The sequence below is a fragment of the Micromys minutus genome, assembly GCF_963924665.1.
Source record: "Micromys minutus genome assembly, chromosome: 10".
In the NCBI taxonomy this organism is placed as follows: domain Eukaryota; kingdom Metazoa; phylum Chordata; class Mammalia; order Rodentia; family Muridae; genus Micromys; species Micromys minutus.
In genome coordinates this window covers 2,522,117-2,545,040 of record NC_137979.1, presented here as the reverse complement: position 1 = coordinate 2,545,040, position 22,924 = coordinate 2,522,117, and the positions used below count along the sequence as shown (strand labels likewise).

At 45.9% G+C, this 22,924-nt stretch overlaps 1 protein-coding gene across 1 annotated transcript; it reads left to right on the top strand.

The window, feature by feature from the left end:
* Positions 1 to 613: 613 nt before the first annotated feature.
* BTNL9 (butyrophilin like 9) lies at positions 614 to 22,469 on the top strand. Its single transcript, XM_080923098.1, has 10 exons — positions 614 to 743; positions 2,894 to 3,019; positions 5,142 to 5,489; positions 7,124 to 7,405; positions 9,997 to 10,125; positions 10,928 to 10,960; positions 12,229 to 12,249; positions 12,440 to 12,466; positions 16,236 to 16,262; positions 17,101 to 22,469. Exons 2-10 carry the CDS (start codon positions 2,914 to 2,916, stop codon positions 17,676 to 17,678), a joined length of 1,551 nt encoding a protein of 516 aa, XP_080779224.1. The 5' UTR covers positions 614 to 743; positions 2,894 to 2,913; the 3' UTR covers positions 17,679 to 22,469.
* Positions 22,470 to 22,924: the final 455 nt, after the last annotated feature.

Here is a 22,924-nt window from a genome sequence, read left to right as displayed (position 1 = left end):
TTGAAGAGGAAGGACACACTTCATATAACAAACTCAAGAGAGTGGATTCTTCATCTCTAACAGCCTCTCTCCTGTTCCCATTCAGCTCTATGTAGACTGCAGCTTCACTAAAGACATGCTTGTTTCCCACTGTTTCCGAGCTGTATATGAACACTGTTGTAAGCCAGCTTGTGGCAATGTTCCCAGATTTCCAGGTGTTTCCCTGCAGAGAGGAATTTGAAGGAATTTGCTGGGCACAAGCACTTCCCAACTTCTAATGGAGATTGAAGTCTGTCTCAGTGTGACTAGAGGACGGTAGCAAGAGGGGCTAGACATATCCAGCCTCCCTGGATACCCAGCTTGATGTATCCAAAAATTCTGGGTGGCCAGTTTGAGTATTCTTTTTCTGCTCTTAACCCCTGCAGACATAGCCAATGATGTTCCCAGGCACCTCTGGCCTCTTTCTAAGACACTGAAAGGACATTTTCTATGGGAATGTAGCTTGACATTGTTTTCCCACAGGGACGGGATGTGACGGAGACTTCCTCGTTTTGTTCCATCTATCTTGGGTTTTATCACAAAGGGCAGAACTAATAGCCTATGTCCTAAGGTGGAAGGTGGGTAAGTCTGTCACCAGTGAGCTGCCAGCCCACATCTAAAGCATCCTAGCCTCAGGGACTAACACTTCACAGTCACCCCCTTTAGAGGAAGGTGACATTGCCAGCATCCCTCTACCACTTGGATCTTCTGCTGTTACCTGAAAGGTAAGTAGCTCCTTTGCAGAACCTATATGAACCTTCTAGAAACAGAAAGTAGTAAAAGACAGAAAGTGACCCCAGGGAAAGCATATCATAGATGGAAGCTCTTATCACCCAATGCTGGTGACTTTATGGGGGGTGTTTTAGGTGTCTTAGGGGAGATGCCCATTCAGGCTTGTCTCTGAGGAGGTAAGGTGCTGATGCATCCTTTTCCCCTGCAGATGAAAAGGGTTCATTCTTTTGAGACATCCATCTTAAAGTGATTCAGCCTTTAGAGACTATGAGGACAGAAATTCTCTTATAGACCAAGTAAAACCACACCAGTGTAGGCTAGCAGGCAGTAGAGGGCACCTCAGGAAGTTTTCAGGCTTCCCATTCCAGGCTTTTCAGAAGATACCCCTGAATACTGAACAGACACAGAAACCCATGACTCCTGTCTAAGAGGCTGGTGGCAAAGTCTTGCAGACACTTTGGTTTAAGTCTTCTCTCTTTTTCTTTGGCAGTGGAATTTAAATTCATTAGTTGATCGGTTTTGTACTTAGTCTGTTCTTTAGTGCAGGTGGGCTTGGCACTGCCTGAGGCTGGGTACTTCCTAACAGCATTATGGTTTTGAGTTATCGATGCAAATGAAATCAGAAGTCAGGCCTGAGCCAGCACAGCTGGGGAGAGACATCACAGGTGGGGAGAGGGGGCACAGGTGGGGAGAGACATCACAGCTGAGGAGAGGGGGCACAGGTGGGGAGAGACATCACAGCTGAGGAGAGGGGGCACAGGTGGGGAGAGGGGGCACAGGTGGGGAGAGACATCACAGCTGAGGAGAGGGGGCACAGGTGGGGAGAGATGACACAGCTGTGGAGAGGGTGGAGGAGAGAAAACAGGTGGTGTAAACAACAGCTGAGGAAGAAATCTCACTCTGTCACCTCTGTGTAAGAAGGTGTCCTATATGCCTCGGCTTCCCTACCTACAATTCAAGCTTACTGGTAGAAGTTACAATACTGATGGTCTATGAGCTGGAGGGTAAAAACCCACTGAATATCCCCTCCCCAGAGGGACTGTCCTGGTGGGATGAACCGTTTCTGGAAGAAGGTGACAAAATGATATTTTGAAAGTGGAGAGAGGAGAAGGTGGTGACTTTTATTTATAGAGTATTTCTTTATTTCTGTGTTTGAGACAGAGTCTGGCTAGCTAGCCCAGGCTCTCTTTACACTCATGATCCCTTTGCTTCAGCCTTTTACATGCTGGGATCTTAGGTATGCACTATCACAATTTAAACAGCATCTTGTCAACCCATAGGAGGCTTAAACTTTTTCCTTCCGTTGCTCAAGCACAAAGACTGAGGTTCATCCAGCTACAAAATCTGCTGCCTTAAGTCCTACACCTAAATAAGGAAGCAATGTGGAGAGACTGTGCACCCCGAGATGCACTGATCACATCAGATTCACTGGCTGCTAAACTTAGATGCTAACACAGAGCTTAACAGAACTTAGAGCTGGAGGAGTCTGCATTTTCTGGACCACAGGACAGAGAAGGGATTGCCAGATGGCATCCCTCTATCAGCTGGGCCTAAAGATTCCATAAACATGAGGACAGAGACTAGCTAATGCCTGCGAAGACCAGAATAGATGAAATTGACCCAGAATGTCCCAAAAGTTGGCAGGCAGCCATCATATAGACTCTGGACAAAGACAGCTCTCTCTCCCTCTGTTTTATGAACCTGATGTTCCAGGACAAAGAAACATGTACACCAGTGGTCTGTGATGGGGAGGAGGAGAAATAAAGCCGCATCTGAGATTCTTCCTAGATTCCCCACTCTCTGGGAAGTGTCATTAACCCAGAGGAAGGTGACACTGAGCCCCCACACAATGTATGGCTCCATTCCTGAGTCTAAACAATACTTGGCTTCCTCTGGGACCCTTCAGCCCTGTTTGCTCACAGCACTATGAGTTCCAGCAAGCCCAATGGTAAAATTTGAAGCAGTTCTTACATCCTGTCATAGTTTAAAAAGCTATGGGCCTGATATGGAACTACAGAATTAGCTAATAATAAAATAACAATAAATAATAGAATAAAAATAAATAACTTAGACAACAGCAGGTCTCAGCCCTCGGGGTGAAGGGTCACCGCCCACATTACCCAGCATCCTTATTATTTTCTAGGTGGCCCTCACCGCTGACAGATGGCAGACTTCTCAGTGTTCCTGGGGTTTCTGAAGCAAATACCTTGGTACCTCAGCATCTCCTTCACCTACCTTCTCTTCCTTCAGCTGTGGGAGGTGAACTCAGGTAGTGTATTCGATCTGCAGCCATAGTCGGCCTATCAGGTAGAATATGAGCACCCAGACTCTGCCCCTAACTCTGCAAGGTTCCCTCTAGGAAAGAACCCTCATAATACAGCACCAAACCATTCTAATCACTAAAATGCAAAAAGATTCCCACGCAGGGCTTTGGATTTGTTTTTGCTTGATTGGTTGGTTGGTTTACTTTTCATTTGTTTTTGTAGCTGTTTTTGTTGTTTTGCTTTTGAAACAGGTTCTTGCTATGCAGAGTAGGGTAGCCTGGAACTCTCAACCCTCTTACCTCAGCCTCTTCAGTACTGGGACATATACCAAACAGTACAGTTACATGCCAACCAGTACAGTTATATGCCAACCAGTACAGTTATATACCAACCAACCAGTACAATTATATGCCAACCAGTACAGTTATATACCAACCAACCAGTACAGTTATATACCAACCAACTAGTACAGTTATATATCAACCAACTAGTACAGATATATACCAACCAGTACAGTTACATGCCAATCAGTACAGTTATATACCAACCAACCAGTACAGTTATATACCAACCAACTAGTACAGTTATATATCAACCAACTAGTACAGATATATACCAACCAGTACAGTTACATGCCAACCAGTACAGATATATACCAACCAACCAGTACAGTTATATACCAACCAACCAGTACAGTTATATGCCAACCAGTACAGTTATATACCAACCAGTACAGTTATATACCAACCAACCAGGACAGTTATATACCAACCAACTAGTACAGTTATATGCCAACCAACTAGTAAGTTATATACCAACCAGGACAGTTATATACCAACTAACCAGTACAGTTATATACCAATCAACCAGGACAGTCACACAGCAGCATCTGACGCTTCTACACCAGTCGTAAAGCCACAGCACTTGCTGCTCTTTCATCAGCTGCCCACCCAGTTCCCTGGAGCAAACCAGGCACAGGCAAGAGAAAGTCTCTTTCCTGGAAAGTCTTGCAAAGTGCATGCTCCCTGAGAAGATAACAGATGTGGGCAGGGGAGAAAGTACCAGGAGGTAAAAGTTTTTGTTTTTTGTTTTTGTTTTTGTTTTTTTTTTCCAAAATGACACAAAGCAAGAAAATTCCATGATCTATGGGCAAAGTGCAGGATGAGGAAGGAGATGTAGAATGCTTGAGTTTGGGAAATGTTAGCTGAATCTGGATAGGAGGATGCCAGACTAAGGATAGCAGAGAGACCACCTGGGGGCAGAAGAGAAAGAGGTCTCTCAACAGCAGAGCTCAGTGGGCATTTAAACACTAAAAACACAGAAGTTGTGCATATGCGCTCTGCTGACATGAAGACCGCTTGCCCTGGCTAGTTTATTGTCAGTTAGACACAAGTCGGAGACACTTGGGAAAATGCCTCTTTATGACTGACTTGCATGCAAGCCGGTGGCATTTGAAATTAGTGCCTGAAACAGAAGGGCCCAGCCTATTGTGTGTATACATCCTGGGCAGGCCATCTGGGGTGTATAAGAAAGCGGCTGAACATCCCATGAAGAACAAGGACAGGAGGCAGCACTCCTCCGTGCTCCTTGCTTCAGGTCCTGCCTTGACTTACCTGTGAGGTAAGACCTTCCCTTCTCAGGTTGCTTTTGATCACGTTGTTTATCCCAGCAATGGAAACTCTATTAAGACATGGGCAAAATAAGGCTTTCCGGTCTCACTGCCCAGAAAGCATCAGCTAAATGGTTTCTCTCTTTCAAGATCTTTTTCTTGGTGTGCTTATGTAGATCAGCAATTCTATATCATAGGCATACGTTTTGTTGGTCACACGCATTGCATTTAGCATGCTCCCCTGGCCATATATACACAGCATCTCAAATAGCATCTGCTCTTGATTGATTCAAACCAATAACTGGTCCAGCTCCGTACAGTGCATCTGCTTGTAATGAGACTTTTTTCAGGACAATTTCTTCTCCAGGAAACCACACAGATTGTTCTTGGAGAGCAACTCATCTTTGTCATTTGAATGGTTCTCGGTAGATTTCTGATCTACAAAGAGAAGTGATTTTTTTTTTTTTAAATTACATTTCAAATGGGTTAATCTTGGCCATTGTTGTGGATTGTTCTAGATGAGGTCCGGGTGCTGGGCCCTGAAGAGTCCATTTTGGCCCGCGTCGGGGAAGCGGTGGAGTTTCCGTGTCGCTTGTCTTCATACCAGGACGCAGGGCACATGGAAATCCGCTGGTTTCGAACCCAGGTCTCCAATGTGGTGTACCTGTACCAGGAGCCGCAGGGGCGCTCAAGCCCACAGATGGCGCAGTTCCGAAACAGGACCTTGTTTGAAGCTTATGACATTGCGGAGGGCAGCGTGAGCCTGCATATCCTTAGCGTGGTTCCCTCTGACGAGGGTCGGTATGGCTGCCGCTTTTCTTCTCACAACTTTTCTGGTGAAGCCACGTGGGAGCTGGAAGTAGCAGGTACGTTCTCAAGCCAGTCAGGAGCAGGAGACAGACAAAAGGGTTGGACTTGCAGAGAGAAGCTCTGCAGCCGAAAACAAACGACAAATGCACTGTGTTTAAACATTTGAGTGTGGTATGAGGTCTAGTGCCTGCCCAGCACACAGGCTGTGGTTCGATCCTCAGTACCGGGGGGCGGGGGGGCTGGAGGTGGGGTGGGAGAAACTTTAAAAAAAGATTAAAAGAAAAATAAATAAATAAACCAACAAATCCATATGCAGTAATAAAAAGGAAACAGGCTCATTAAAATACTGAATGACTTCAAAACAGCTGGAAAGATAGTTTAGGTCCATAATGACAAAGTGAATCAAAGCCACATAAAGATATCATAGGCATTTGTGTAAGGTCAGTATTTGTAGCATTACACCGAATTCCAAGAGCATTGAAGCTTCCTAAATACCACCACACAGGAGAGTATGGTCCAGCAGCACCGCCCACTTTCTGAAGCTGACAAACAAGCTCCGCCCACTTTCTGAAGCTGACAAACAAGCTCCGCCCACTTTCTGAAGCTGACAAACAAGCTCCGCCCACTTTCTGAAGCTGACAAACAAGCTCCGCCCACTTTCTGAAGCTGACAAACAAGCTCCGCAGCATCCTCCAGAAAGCCCGGAGCCTGTTCTGTCTCAGTAAACAGATAAGAAGTGACTCCTAGAGCCCATTAGCAAGAGGAGAAGAAACAAAGAGATTTGAGGATCTATATTTTTGTACACAATTAATATTGTGGAAATACAAGCTAGAAGCTAATAGAAATTGATTACCTAAGTAGTGAGACATAAGGAATTAATATGATGGGGAAAGGCCTGGGGCTTTCCTGATATGTATTTTATATCATCAGTGTTTAAACAACATTAATCTTTTATTGTTTTTGATTGAAGTAAAATTAGCATCTCTTTCTCCCTTCTTTTCTCCCTAAAACCCTTTCCAGATACCCTCCCTCAAACCCCTCCCCCATGTCCCTCACTTTCTTGTTGACAGCTTCCTTTTCTTTGAGTATTATTGTTACATACATCCAGAGTGGTCAGCCTTAAAATCATATATGTACTACCAACAAAATGACTCAAGTTTTATACACACACACACACACACACACACACACACACACAAAAGTGTGTATATATATTTTGTACACCCATGTATAAACACATATATTGATATTTTTCGAGTTGAAAACGTATGTCTGGTGATAGAGCTCAGTGGTAGGGTGTTTCCTCCATGAGCGAGAGCACAGAAGCTGATAGTTAAGTGACAAATGGTGGCACCTAGAAAACAGGATTGCATCTGCCACGGGCTTTTGAGATCTAGTGAGAACTGACGGAGGATAATCTACTGGAGCTGAGTAAGATGATTCTTCACTAGAGAGATCATGTATTGCACAATATAACTAAATGCACATAGCCCCTCCCCCTGAAATTTCCTAAATGTCCCTACCTAGTCTAACCGCCTTTGGCAGGTCAGAGTTGAAGGGCATGAAGCTCACATACATGACAAGAGCAGTCACAATTCTTGACATCTTATGGTGACCTCAGATGGGGAACAGTGGCAGGAACTTTACGCATGGTGAACCTGATTTTTCTCACTTCCTTCTGCTTTCTCAGGATCGGGCTCAGACCCACACATCTCCCTCGAGGGCGTCAACGGAGAAGGCATTCAGCTGCAATGCAGTTCCAGTGGCTGGTACCCCAAGCCAAAGGTTCAGTGGAGAGGCCACCAGGGTCAGTGCCTTTCTCCAGAGACTGAAACCATCACCCAGAATGCCCAGGGCCTGTTCAGTCTGGAGACATCTGTGACTGTCCGAGGAGGGGCTCATAGCAATGTGTCTTGTATAATCCATAACCCCTTGCTGCCCCAGAAGAAAGAGTTTGTGATCCAGATTGCAGGTCAGTATGCGCTGGCCCACACTTACCTTTCTACTCAAGAAAAGCTCCGTGTTGATTGGCCCAGAGGTCATCTATACAACAATGCATGGTTTAGGGGAGGGGGTGTATCTCCTGGTATAATGCCTATCTCTCCTATGAGACCCCAGAAGAGCGTTCAGGGCTCTTAACCACTGAGCAATGTCTGACTCAGTTTACTATACTTCTGAAGGTTAAAAATATTTATCTGCATTAAATCATTACCTTTGAACAATTAGATTGCACAAGCACAAAATTATTAAGTTGACACGTTTCTGCAGGGTTATGCTCTGGTTTTGTCTGCATCTTTTCATCCCTGGCCACTCTGGGAGCTGCCCTGGGCTACGGACAGCACCAAACTGTTTCCTAACTTTGGGGCTTGTCCTAGGATTTTATTGCTGTGAAGAACCACCCCGAGCATGGCGACTCTTACAAAGGCAAACATTTAATTGTGTCAGGTTTGCAGTTCTGGAGGTTCAGTTCATATTACCATGGCAGGAAGCATGGTGGAACACAGGGTTTGGGAAGGTTTCTGGGAGTTCTACATCTGGACCGGCAGGCAGCAGGAAGAGAGGAAGACACTGGAATTGGCTTGAGTTTCTGAAACCCTGAAGCCCGCCTTTAGTGATACACTTCCTTCAAAAAGTCAAATGTCAAGAATGTCACTCCCTTTGAGCCTATGGGGGCCATTTTCTTTTTTAAAAATTGTTTGTATTTATTCTTCTCTCATATATTACAACCCAACTGCATTTCTCCCCTTCCTCTAATCCTGTACCCCTCCCTCCATCCCCTCATCCACTCCTTTCTGCTTCCCTTCAGAAAAGGGCAGCCCTTCCATGGATATCAACCAAACATGGCACATCAAGTTGCGGTAAGACTAGGCACCTCCCCTCAGTTTAAGGGCAGATGAGTCAACGCAGTGGAAAGAAAGGGATCCCAAAAGCAGGCAAAAAGAGTCAGAGACATCTCTTACCCCCTGTTAGGAATCACATGGGAGGACCAAGCTACACAACCACACCTTACTGCAGAGAAGCCTAGGTCAGTCCCATGCAGGCTCCCTGGCTGCCAGTTTAGTCTGGGAGTGTCTATGAGCCCACGTAAGTTGATGTTATTGGTTTGCTTCTGGTGTCTTTGACCGCTCTGGCTCCTACAATCCTCCTTCCCCCTCTTCCAGGGCATTTCCCAAGCTCCACCTAATGTCTGGCTGTGGATTCTGCATCTGTTCCCAGCAGTTGCTGATGGAGCCTCTCTGATGACGATTGTGCTGGGCTCTCGTAGAGTATTATTAGGAATCATTTCATGGACGTTCTTTCTTTGCTGGCCATGTTTGGTTCTATTCCAGGTGTATGGGGTAGCCAGCCTCTTGCTTCTGGCCCTCCAGATAGTGTCAGGCATTGGCTCCCTCTTGTGGCATGGGTCTCAAGCTGGACCAGTCATTGGTCAGCCACTCCACCAATTTCTGCACTACCTTTACCACAGCACATCTTGTAGGCAGGACAAATTGTAGCTCAAAGGTTTTGAGGGTTGGTGTGAAGGAGCCATTTTCATTTGAACTAACACGGAGCTTGCTTGGGTTACTGCTGTGGCTAAGTAGCTATTGGCTTTATTGGGGATTCTTCCAGTGGTGTGAGAACTGAGACAAATGCCAGGAAGCAAGTGACAACCTGTAGATTCCCCACCCGGGCTGAATAGTTCACTCTGGGTGATGGACTCCTCCTTCAAGTGTAGGATCAGAGCTGGAAAAGTGGGGTTGCGACCACCCAGTTGTGAAGGGCAGGAGGTAAAGGGCGTGCTGAGGCATCCAAACCCACGGGGAGAAACCAGAGGCTTAGATTCAGTTCAAATTCATATTAAATGAATCTATTCTTACTGCTCGCGGAAGGATGGAAGGCAGCCTTAGAGCCAGAGAGCATGCTGTGTGGAAGGGTAGGGCAGACATCAGAAAGGCGTGTGAGTCCACAGCTTGGCAGGGAAATTAGTTTACTCCCTTCAGTCGTTTCTGACTTTTCCTCTATCTAATGCTAAAAGGGCCATTGCTCCCCTTTCCCACGGTGATAAGCAAACTGCACAGAAGCAATTTTCTATTCCCGTCTCCCCTGCAGGCCACTAGCACCTCCCAGTTATTGCAGAGCAAAAGGTCAATGCCACTTATGGGACCCTTGGCTCCACATTAAGTCTCTTTAGTCATCACACGGGGCCTGTGGGAATGATTACCCAGGTCTGAGCACGCTAAAGACTGGGATAGAGCAGTTTATTTGGGGGCAGGCAAAAACGCAGTCCCATCAGGCTGGCTGTCCTATCCTCCAGCCAGGACCCATTCTTTATCTCCAATTCACAGCCTTCCCTTCCCTCACCCTAGTGAGCTCTGCCATTGCACCCAATCCTACCTGGAGCGAAGGCTCAAAAGCGGCGTTCATGTCCCGTTCATACCCGGCTACAGAGGTTCCCACTGAAGGTCTAACTGGCTACCCCTAAGGTCACTCAAGACGTCATGATGTGGGGTCCAAGACAGTCTTGCTTCAGTGGTTAGTGGAGCCGAAGTAGAAACAACTAACACCGTGTGGCACGTTTTCCAGATGTGTTCCTACCCAGAACGTCCCCCTGGAAGAAAGCGTTCATGGGAACCCTGGTGGTCCTGCTGCTCGGTCTGGTGGTGCTCACGGTACTGGCGCTGCGGTACTTTTACAAGCAGCGGCGCTTCCATGGTATGAGTCAGGTCCTGAAGCTGGTTTTGTTCTTGCTCCATAATGATACAGTCTGGGTAGAGGTCTGATGGGGTTGTTTTCCCTGCCAGTTAAAGAACTAAAGGCAGAGGTGGAGGGGAGGGGCGATTTGAAACACAAGAGGAAGCCGCAGGGAGCCTCAAGCACCACAGACAGAATCAGCAGTTGAAACGGGCGGAGTTTTTTTTTTTGGGGGGGGGGGGGAGCACACACATGCAACCGATACACAGAGAAAATGACCTTTTGGGACGCTAAGGGTTGGGGGAGGGGCAGTCGAAAAGCTGGAAAAAAAAAAATCCGGTCTCTTCGGAGAACTGGGGCTTTAAAATCCTCTGAAGAAACTAACTCCCTGGCCCTATGGCTGCTTGGTTTGGGGACAAATGGGATGGTTGATTGGAACATAAAGGCTATGTGAGGTGTCCTTATTAGGCCTTGAACTTGTAGAGCCAGTTCATCAGCAGGGGCTCCTGCTGGTGGGGAAACAAAAGCTGCCAGGTTTGTTTGTTTATTGATTGATTGATTGATTGTCTTAAGGCAGGAAGTTGAGGAAAAAGCTGGCCATCTTGGAAATGTGCCACCTTTATATTACCTACCCAAGGTCCTTTTCCCTGTCTGCCCACCAGGGAAGTTAACTGCCAGTCTCTCAATAGGAAAGGGGGATGTGCTGAGCAGAAGGGGCGGCACGGAGGTGTGGAGGTATGCCAGGACAGAAAGCAACTCAGTCTGTAGGGAGAGCTTAAAAAACAGGTACGCTACTCACTTTCCCATTCCTTCTTCCTTTCAGACAAACGGGTGAAGCAGGGAGAGAAGGACCGAGGTAAGCCAGAGGTGGTGCCCTCCATCCCCCACACCCCCAAGTTTCCAAGGCAAGAAACCTCAGTCTTGGAGGGGGCATCTAGGACTAGCAGAGCAGAGAGGGAAGGACTGGGTTTGTTGAGGCTGGCAGTGTCCAGGCACCAAGGCTGGCTCCCAGATGCACAGGGCTGAGTCTGCATACCTTGGGGGAGTGAAGTCGCCCACATTCATAATCTTTCCTGTCTGGTCGTTCCCCACTCTGAGAGCATTCTCTTTTCCTTTAGTCTCCGGAAAGACTAATTGCACGGCTGAGTAAGTTCTGGCTTATCTGGCCACCCCTGGAGCAAAAGAGGGCGGTCTAAGTGACTAGGCTCTGTTGAGGGAGAGAAGGACGACACTCACGTGGTTCTCCACCCATCTTTGCTAGCCTCTCCTTCCTCAGTCAGACTCTGGGTGCCGGCTTCAGGGTTCACTGAACCAGGAGAACCTCTGAAGGAGTGTTTACTTCCCCAACTCATCTTCCTGGGATCCATCTTTCTCTTTAACCCAAATGCCACTGTGAGAAATAATCCTTGAACTTGCACTAAAATGAGAACACTCTGGTAAATTACTTTTCCTCTCATCGGAACACACCAACTTAAAGCCGTGGAGGTGGTGTGGCAGAGGGCTGTACAAAGGGAGGTGGGGAATCTGAGCACCTTGGGTCTCACTGCCTACCCAACCCTACCAAAACAAAAACAACAAACAAAAACCCAAACCAAATCAAAACACCATTTCAATGAGTCATCAAGATCGCAGTCTGAATTAGTATACTTACTGATTGATCGCAGTCTGAATTAGTATACTGATTGTTTTTAACACATACAGAAGCTGGAGAGACCAGAGGACCATATTCTAGAGACAGTCAGATCCTTTACATGTAGCCAGGATAATTATGGCGTCCTTCTTATCTTTAAATGAAGTATTCACCAAAGATCCCAAGAGACAGAGGTTGTGCTCTGGGCCGGAGCTTATTCTTGTGCCCCACCCCACCCCCAGCGCCTTACAAACACCAGGAAGGAGTAAACTCCTCTCTACCCGGTGGAGCCTAAGGGAGGAACCATTTAGAGCCAAGCCTGTTGTTCCTCCCGGGCCCTGTGCTCTTGATTTCCTCCTCTGAAATGAAGGTAGGATGAAGGCTCTGAAGTGCTGGGATGAGCCTCCTACAGGGCCTCGTGGCACCAGGGCGGAGTAGCAGTGAGAAGAGACCTGACATTCAAGTAATGGTTGATGCTTCTGTTTTGCTTGCAGAGAGACTTCAGACAGAACTTGGTAAGTATCCTTCACCCCAGAACCATCCCTTTCTGTCCCCTCTTTTACTGACTATCCATGTATTCTCTCCTTTTCCAGTGAAGTAAGACACTCGGGCTGGAACTGTGCTGGCTGAACGGGTGGTGGGGGATGCGGGAATTCAAATGTGGTGTCCTGACCTAACCCCCCCCCCTTTCCTTTGCTGCTTCAGACTGGAGAAGGTCCGAAGGCCAGGCTGGTGAGTAAAGGCCCTTTCTCTCCTCCCGTTCCTCACTAGGCTCCCTGACTTCCATGATGGAATCATGTCTTTCTAAACCCACTGTAAACTGAACATGTGCTAAGTTGGGATGCATTTGCTACGTCTACCACACATCACAGACAAGCAGCACAGGGCTGGGGGTTCAGACGGTGCCTTCTGGTCATGTGGCTGCTCAGGGCCCGACTCACTGGCCTCCCCAGGATCTCCAAAGAGTTAACGTACCTCCTATCTCCAGCCTGAGAAATGATAGAAATTCCAAGCCTGGTTTCTAATGAATACCTGTGGCTTCCACACCATTGTAAAGCAAACAAACCAAAAATCATCACACTCGGTCTGGCGCTTCCATCTTCTCCCCTGTGCCTCCCCGTGTTGTTCAATTGTGTATTCATATTTATTGTCCCAAGACTACCTGTGAAAGAACATTGTTTCTAATCCTAGTTATTGAATGAAAAGACATAAATAAATAAAGAGGAAACGACATCAGTGGGCCTAGGAATGGTGTAGGAGGATGTAAAGGAAAAGTCCAGCGAGAACATGTGGGGGAGGGGAGGAGTGGGAGGGGAGGGAGTCGAGCCAGCTGGAGCAGCCGGGGGCCTAAAAGAGAACTGGGTACCAAAATGGCTGGATTTTATATAGGGAAGGGCAGCTGGGGGAAGGGCGTCCCAGCCTTTCTCTCTTGGCTGGAGAAGTTCAGGGTAGAGAGTTAGGGTAGACAGTAGGGTACACCAGCCATACTCTGTAACAGATGAGGACTGAAGGATGCTGGGAGGACCTGGCAGCCAGGTTCATTTTGGTACATTAGATAGATACCTCTTTACACTTGGATGAGAATGAGGACATGGCCACTCCTGGGTATGGTTGAGGGGAAGGTTTCTATTGTACACGTGAGGGAGAGTACAGCCAGAGACAACTAAAAGAATCCAGACTGAACGGGTCCAGCGCACTGAACTGAGCCATGAGAGGAAAGGGGTGGGAGTGGAGAGCAAGAGAGGAAGAGAAGAAAGAAGAAACGGGAGAGAGGTCAAATGGAAGAAGAGAGGTCCCGGAGCAGAGCCAAGAGCAAAATCAAGAGGGGAACCAAGTGTATAGCCAAAATGTCTGAGCAATGTAGGAAGAAGAAGCTGGAGAAGTTAGGGTAGGGGCAGAGTATGTCAGCTAGGACTGAGGGACCCTGGAGGCTAGCAGAGACCTTGACATGCTAATAGGCACCACAGACACAGGTAAATAGAGGAGCCATTTGTCACTTTTGCTGCATGTAAGAAGAATGAATTCTTTTAGCAAGTATGAACGATCATCTAAAGTTCCAGAGGGAATTCTGGCTTCTGCATAAATGCCAGACTTTGGGAAAAGGACTTTCTTGGAACCTGAAAATACCATAAGGGCCTATATTCCCTTCATAAACTCAACAGTCTAGTGTATATTTTTGTATACATTCTTGTGCACCTGGATTTTTACTTTGTCACATGCATTACAGTTTTTTAAACATCATTCAGTCCCATGCTGTCTGTCCCTGTACCACTGTTTAAATATCCGTCTTGTGCACGTTAGGTCTGCTTCTTCTTGCTGGTTCTCACCGCACACCACTGCAAACCACACTGAACATGCCTGGAGCATGTTGTCCTATCATCCTGTTTCTCTAGAAAGTACAACCAGGAAGGGAGACTAGGATGCTGAATAGACAAAGGTTTCCCAGAAGCCATCTTCCTGCTGTCAACAATGGTGGGGCTCTGCACACCTGCATCCGGTGCAACTAGCTCTCTGAGTTTGCTGGCCCATAGAGATAAATGTTTTCTCATTCTTTTGTTAGTGGGTTCTCTCTGGATGCAGCCTTCCTATATGGTATGTGATGGTATGTGTATGTGTAAGGACACACACACACACATATACACATACACACATATACACACATACATACACACATGCACACACATACACAATATACACATATACACACATACATACACACACATACACACACATACACACATACATACACACATGCACACACATACACACACATACACACATACATACACACATGCACACACATACACACACATACACACATGCACATACATACACACATATACACATATACATACACACACATACACACATACATACACACACATGCACACACATACACACATACACACATGCACACTCATACACACATATACACACATACATACACATACATACATACACATGCACACACATACACACATACACACATGCACACAAATACACACACATGCACACACACATACATACACAAACATACACACACATACACACATACACACATGCACACACATACATACACACATATACACATACACATATACACACACATACACACATATACACATACACATATACACACACATACACACATATACACACATACATATACACATATACACACACATGCACACACATACACACATGCACACATTATTGATATTAAACAACAGGGATTCCTTTTGCTATTGTGTCATTTGTGGTTAGTCTTGTTCATGTTCCCTTTATTAAAGAGAGATCACTACTTCTGATAAAGTTTAATTAATCAAAACTTGAACCCTATGGCTTATGCTACTGGGATTTTGTTGAAGACCTATGCTAAGGATGCCACAATGGTACTCTCTTATAATTTCTTTCATTAAGGTATAGTGCGTTTCTCAGCTTTCTATTAGTGTCATACAACACCTGATAGAGTAAACTTGCAGTGAGCAAAGGTTTACATGGGATCATGGTTTCAAAAGTGATTGATCCATGGTCACTTGGGCCTGTGGCGAGGCAGCACACTGCAGCAGCGAGAAGGGTGTGTGAGGTAGAGAGAGCTGCTGGCCACATAGCAGGGCAGAAATCAAAGAGCAAACAGGGGAGCCAGAGTCTCAGGAACCCCTGGGTAGCCAGGAGATTCCACATAGCACAGAGCTGAGGACTAACCCTTTACCTCAGCGCCACTGGAGAATGTTTCGTGTCCAAACTGCAACGGCGTGTTTCATGTGTCATTAATCCTAAGAAATCCTCACACTCCGGGTGTGAGGCGAGAGTGAGTCCACTGATTGTGTGCAGTGACATTTAGTACACCAGCCACGGTTCCCCTGTTGAGGTAAGGTACTCACTTCAGTGTGTGTTCAGCCCAGGTGGGCTTGTCCCAGGACTCACCTTCCCCGACTGCCATCACTATTATGGCCTTAAGCACATCGGGAAGTGTAAGTGGTCCTCCTACATGTCTACTTAACTTTTAAAGCCCATGAACCTTTAAAAATCCTCAAGTTGCCTTAGATGGATGGTTTTAAATTCATAAACTAACACTGAATCAGCATTTTGCTAGAACTAAGCCATTCCATGTAACAGTTGTATATCTGTAAAGTTCCACTGGCTGTTCTGATTGAGTTCTGTCTCCCCTGGTGCTCTTAAAAAAAGTCTTCTATTGTTTTGGATCAACTCTTTGCAGAGGGAAGACTGGGCATCTAGAAGACATCTTAGGACAGAGCCCAGCTCAGCAGGGCCTCCAGGATTGGGCTTGGGCAGGAAGAGCATGCTTTAGGGTACCTGGGTTCCTTTACCCTGTGTTACATCTTCTCAGTGTAACTAGAGGCTGCACAGCACTTTGGTAGAGCCTAGCACTGTTTACACTCCTGCCCAATCCAGTCCAGAGGTGGCGGTGAGGTCATTTAATTTGTAGATAGTCCTTAAGCAAGGGCACTCTCTGAGTCCCGTCTCTCTTTGGTTTCAGAGTGGAGAGCAGCTCAGCAATACGCGGGTAAGTGTCTGGAGCTGCCAGATGTGGCTGGAGGCAGGTTGGTTGGGTCTTGCACAGAATGGATGCAGAGGACGGTTTTTCTAGGAGTCAAGTCCGTATCCTGGAAATGAACACATTATACATACATGCTGCTTATATTCGAATGTGCACACATGTTCTGTGACAAGAAGGCTGCTTCTGGGGTCTTTAGCAGAAGAAAAGGCAGAATCTGAAAGGAACCTCAGATCATCTCAGAGAAGGACCCCTGCAGGCAGGCATTATGGTTTACACCCGAGGTCTCAGTACCCAGGAGGTCTCCAACAACCTCACGATTGGGAGGCAGAATCATGAGTCAAGATCAACCTGGGCTGTATAGGGAGACCTAGTCTCAAGAAATGGGTGGGTGGGTACCCACCAGTTTCTCAGCCAGCCATCAAGTGTTTGGGGCATGGGTGTTAGTTAGAGTGGAGGTCACTGGATGATCCCTGTAGCTTTAAAAGTCTTAAGATTGCTATAAAGCAGAGGCACAGCGTTGGTGCACAGAGTGCGGAGAAACCAGAGGAAACAGAAGCCACAAATACCTGTCTGCTCGTAGCTCAAGGCCTAGCTCCATCCTCCAGAGTCCACTCATGAACCCACCTCATTTGGAACCTGAGAATGGAGTGCAGGAAAGGAGTCGGCTTCAGGAGTGATCTGCATGATGCTCTGGGAAGAGGGATGGTTGACAGAGTTGGTGGGTGGGAACGGGGTGATTCCACCAGTTGTTCCGGGGAGCAGAGGGAAGGGAGAGAACAGAGGGGAAAGAAGGGAAGGTTCTTGAACTTTCCTCAGCAGGTACTAACCTTTTGCTTCTGCTCAGTGGACGTGACCTTGGATCCCGCCACAGCACACCCTAGCCTGGAGGTCTCCAACAACCTCAAGAGCGTGTCTTCCCGCTTGGGGGTGCCCAGTATCGCAGCCGGCGACCCGCAGAGGTTCTCGGAGCAGACGTGCGTGCTAAGCCGGGAGCGCTTCTCCAGCGGCCGCCACTACTGGGAGGTGCACGTGGGCCGGCGCAGCCGCTGGTTTCTGGGCGCCTGTCTGGAGTCCGTGGAGCGCTCGGGTCCCGCGCGCCTGAGTCCGGCGGCCGGCTACTGGGTGATGGGGCTGTGGAACCGCTGCGAGTACTTCGTGCTGGACCCGCATCGCGTGCCACTGACGCTACGCGTGCCTCCCCGGAGGGTGGGCGTCCTGCTGGACTACGAGGCAGGGAAGCTGTCCTTCTTCAACGTGTCCGATGGCTCGCACATCTTCAGCTTCACGGACACCTTCTCCGGGGCGCTCTGCGCCTACTTCAGACCCCGAGCCCATGATGGCAGCCAACACCCGGATCCAATGACCATCTGCTCTTTGCCGGTTAGAGGGCCACAGATCATCGAAGAGATCGAGAGCCAGTGACAACTGGCTACAGCCCTATGAGCCCTTAGACCCCGCCTGGGCTGGGAATGAGGCACTGTCAAGACCTCAAGGCTAGGTCCAGGCATTACCTTGAACTCCTGGAGAGCACTTTGCTCTCCTGCAGTCAAAGCATGCTGGTGTCAGCAGAAAGAGGGCAAAGAGAGGGCCTATATGGATGCATGAATATAATTATCTTTAAATAGACAAATATGAGAGAGAGATAGAGATAGAGAGAGAGAGAGAGAGAGAGAGAGAGAGAGAGAGAGAGAGAGAGAGAGAGAGAGAGAGAGAGGCTGTTTTTGTATATAGCAGGATTCTGGAGTCTGCAGTGTAGGGGATTGGAAGGAAATCAGAATTATTTGCTAATTTGTGTATAGTTCTATATGTTGCGTGTATATGTGTAATTTTGTATATTCTGCAAAAGTCTAGAAGTTATAACATTTCATAACCAATGAGTTCACCTAGGGCTCAGATCTGTATACAGAGTGTAGCGACTTCCTTGATCATGTATGTGGCAATCTGGACATGGAAATCAATAATGGAATGATGTGGCTGGGGTGGGCTCAGTGTTAGAGTGCTTGCCTAACTTGAGAGATGGCGCACATCTTCTACAACACCGACACTTTCCCAGGGAAGTCCATTAGATCCCCAGCCCAGCAGGAGTAGGATACAGAAGGCAAGAATGAAGTACTACCCCGAAAAAATACATGCAAGTAACCACACAGACTGAGCAGGCTATGCTTAGCAGTATAAATGTATATACATATGCTCATGTAATAACATTATTTATAAGAGGCCATGAATTTGAAAGAGAGCTAGAAGAGATACATAGGAGAATTCGGGGGGAGGCAAAGATGTAATTTCATAAAATTAAAAAAATAAAATAATGCAGTATTAGGCAATAACAAAAACCCAGATGCTCACACTTTATTTTTTTTCTCTAAAAACAATTTAATGAAACTTATCTAAAATGAAACGGGAAGTGTGGAATGAAAAGGCTCTTAGCTTCACATCAAGGAAATAATTGGTATAGACCAAAAAGCAAACAAACAGATGGCTGGTAAGCTCACCAGGCAGTCTATTGAAGAGCAAGATGGCTCCACAGTCTTTAGTAGCAATCTTCATTATTTCTTAAAATAGTGGAAATAGAAACACACTGAGAAAAAAGCCTATAAAATGATTCCTAATACTTGTAGACAGGAGCCTGGTATAATCATTACCACAGAGGCTTCATTCGGCAGCTGATAGGAGCAGACGCAGAGACCTAAGCAAACATTAGGGGAAGCACATGAAATCCCCTGGAAGAGGGGAAGGAAGATTTGAAGAAGCCAGAGGGTTCAAGGACAAGGAAACTGTAAGAACACAGCACACAGAATAAGCTAAGCAGAGCTCATAGGGCTTCTCAGAAACCGAAGGGAGTACCAGGGAGACTGTGTGGGTCTGACCCAGGTCCTCTGCCTAGATTTTATGGTTGTGTAGCTCTTGTGAGGCTCCGAACAGTGGGATCAGAGGCTGCCTCTGGTTCTTTTGCCTGCTTTTGGGACCCCTTTCCTCCTACTGGCTTGCCTTGCCCAGCCTTGACATGAAGGGATGTGCCTGGTCTGTGGCATCTTATTTGGCCATGTTTGGCTGATGTCCTTTTCTGAAATGACAGAGTGGTGGGGGCTGAGAGGAGAGGAGAGGAAACTGCAGTCAGGATGTAATAAATGAGAGGAGCATATGCAACAACAATAAAACCAAATAGAATTATTTTTACATGGAGCAAAGGACTTCAGACTCTTTCCGGCTTCGGGCTCTTCCCCCGGCTCACCAAACACCCTTGCATTCTTGGGAGTGCCTTCTCCTTTCTTAAGAGGCTGCCTCTTATTTCTACTCCATGCCTAACTTAAAACTCATGGTGTTTTCTTCATCTCTTCCTTGTGCTTGCCAGAGTTTTCATCTCATCTTTGCTAGCTTGCTGTAAACTCTAATAAAAATTGTCCTTGAGCTTTCTTTAAGGAAAAAAAGGAGGAGGGAAAAGGAGAGAGCACCATTGCAATGGTGATCTGCAGGATGAGCCACAGGATGACATCTACACTTTCAAGGATGAGACAGGACATTAGTTCATAGAAAAATGAACAGGAACCCAAAATTCGAAAATACTTATGTGAGTGTTGGTTTTACAAGTGAAACGTTGGTGCCCCGGTCATCACAGGTAAGTGTTGAGAGCTTTGGCGATGCTTGGGGCAAGCACAATGAGTAATTCACTCTTAAGTGCTCCTTACCCCACCCCAGGAAGCAAAGTCTCTGGTCAACTCATCTGCAGTAGGCTTCAAGTGTATCAGGTTCAAAGAGCTGAAGTGGACATTTCTGGCTTCTTTGGAGAATCTGTTGTCATGTGATGCTTTTCTGGAAACTCTTACGAGAGGATGTTTTGCTGAAGCAGACACATGGGAGGGTGCTTTGGTGAGAACAGACATATTTTTCTGGAAGCTGCCTGGAAAAGGGGCTTGCGATATTTTGCTAGAGCAGGTGCTTGAGAGGACCTATGATGTTTGTAGAGGGTATAATGGTGACTCAACAGACAGTGGACAAAACTGTGTGGCATTGGTTCACCTTGCCACTCTTTGCTGGTCTTCGTTTATCATGACTTCATAAAAAAAAACCTACTAAAGAACTTCTGGTGGTGATTCTGTGGCTTCTTGCCACTTCTACAGACTCCAGCAGATTGGTTTCTCCTGGATCAAACTGTCACTGCTAGTTTGTGAATGGTGTTTGCAAGTGCACTGAGCTGCTGCTGCTGATTTGTGTGAACTGAGCAGCTGATATTCTGACAACGCAGAATGAATTCTCTCCAAAGAACTATTTCTAAACAGGTTCACGCAGTCCCTTTCCCTATTAACCTCCTTTTCCACTACCTCTGGTGGGTGGTGGGCTAGAAGGGAGATTAAAGCATTTAAGTGCATTTATTAGGGTAGGCTTTTAAAACTAGAAGCCTACAAAGAGCTGTGTTGGGAAAAACCACAACAAACCCAAATATTTTTAAAGTTTCTGAAACAGTCTTCCTGAAGCTTTTCTGTACAGGTGATTTGGATCACCCCTAAGGGTGGAGGTAATAAACTGTGTTTTCCTTACTAGAAACCATAGTCCTGCCAAAAGAAGTAATAGATTAGAAATAATTTATAAAATAACTTGCTTTGAACTGGAGAGATGAAGGCTCAGTGGTTACTTGCAGAGGACCAGGTTGGGTTCCCAGCTGCCCCATGGTAGTTTACAGTCACTGGTAACTCTAGTTCCAGAGAATCTGATCCATTCTTCTGGCCCCTAGAGGGCACCAGGCTTGAATGCCAGGAACATACACACATGCAGGCAAACATTCATTAACATAAACTTTTTAAATATCTAGATTAAAACATACTGTTTTACCAGGAGGAAAAAATTTAAAATTAAATATAAAACAGGCTGATTTCCCTTAATAGACCTTAACAAAGCCCCGCTACCTCCTCCTGCCTCCCTCTCCCAGGGGGATTTCAAGTCATTAAGAGTGGCAACTGTCACACATCTCCCTTCCTCGAAATCACTGTTACCATGGGCACACAAGATGAGGTCCCAAGCTGATCCTGATGGAGATCTTGCCAATGACCTTCAAGCTCCTTAATTTCTAACAAGATGCTAACATTATGATGGAAATCTGGAAAGATGAAGATTGACACAAACTTGAAAATGTGTTTTCAGGTTTATATTTATAGTTGTAAACCACAATGAGGGGGTTACAAATTACATTCCTTATTAATTGGAGCTTACGATTGTGTAGCAATAGCTAACTGTTTTATAAGAAGGGATTGGGTACCTTCTCAGTATTTTGGTAGTTTAGAGGAAGGGATTAATGTACTGCTGAAGTACATTGAAGGGATTGGCTGTACTGTATTCCATAGGTTGACTCACATTGGGGTAGGAATGTCCGCTACTCACTGGGTAGGTTTAGCTGTGTGAGTGACTACCATATGATTAACAAAGGCCTCCTCCTTAGGCTGGGGATGTAGTTCAGTGGTAAAATACTTGATTAGCAAATAGAAGGCTCTGAGTTTGCTGCTTAGCATCACATTAAGAAACAAAATACACAGCTCCTCGTTCTATCATAAACTTTATTTTTTGAACATATATTTGAATTATTCACATGTTTTTGATTAAACTATTGTAAGTGGTGCCCATTGAGAAAATTATTCATATCTTTTAAATTTTTCTTTTTTTTCTTGCAACTTTATTTAAAGAAGAAAAATACATGTACAGATTTTTAAAAGCATTTTGGCAATTCTTTTAGAGGTTTGATAGCATGTGTTGAAATCCCACTAGTTACCATAAGCATAAAGTACCTGTAGAACAGAATGTAACCTGGAAACAGAGTTTTCTTGGTGTGTATAGATTAAACATAATAATCTTTGAATACCAAAAATTGCCACAAGGTTATATTCCTAGCTCTTGGATTATTAATGATTTAAGGTCTAGGTGTACCACACTCTGAGAGGGCGCTATACACTTATTTTTTTTCCTAAGAAGGACCGAGGCTTTCACTATTTGGCCTTTGTTATTCTTGAGCTTCATATGGTCTGTGAGTTGTTTCTGGGGTATTCAGAGCTTTCTGGGGTTAGTATCCAATTATCAGTGACTGCATATTATGTCTGCTCTTTTGTGACTGGGTTATCTCACTCAGGATGAAATTCTCTACATGCATCCATTTTCCTAGGAATTTTATGCAGTCATTGTTTCTAATAGCAGAGTAGTACTCTATTGTGTAAATATACCACAATTTTTGTATTCATTCATCTACTGAAGGACATCTGGGTTCTTTCCAGCTTCTGGCTATCATAAATAAAACTGCTATGAACATTGTGGTGCATGTGTCCTTATTGTATGTTGGAGCTTCTCTGGGATATATGCCCAGAAGTAGAATAATTGGGTGTTCAGGTAGGACTATGTCCAATTTTCTGAGGAATCACCAGACTGATTTCCAGAGTGGTTACCAGCTTATAACCCCACCAACAGTGGAGAAGTGCTCCTCTTTCTCTGCATCCTCGCCAGCATCTGTGTCATCTGAGTTTTTGATTTTAGCCATTCTGACTGATGTGAGGTGGAATCTCAGGGTTGTTTTGATTTGTATTTCTCTGATGACTAGGGATGTGGAGCACGTCCTTAGATGCTTCTCAGTCATTTGATATTCCTCAGTTGAAAATTTTTTTTTGTTTAGCTCTGTACCCCATTTTTTAATA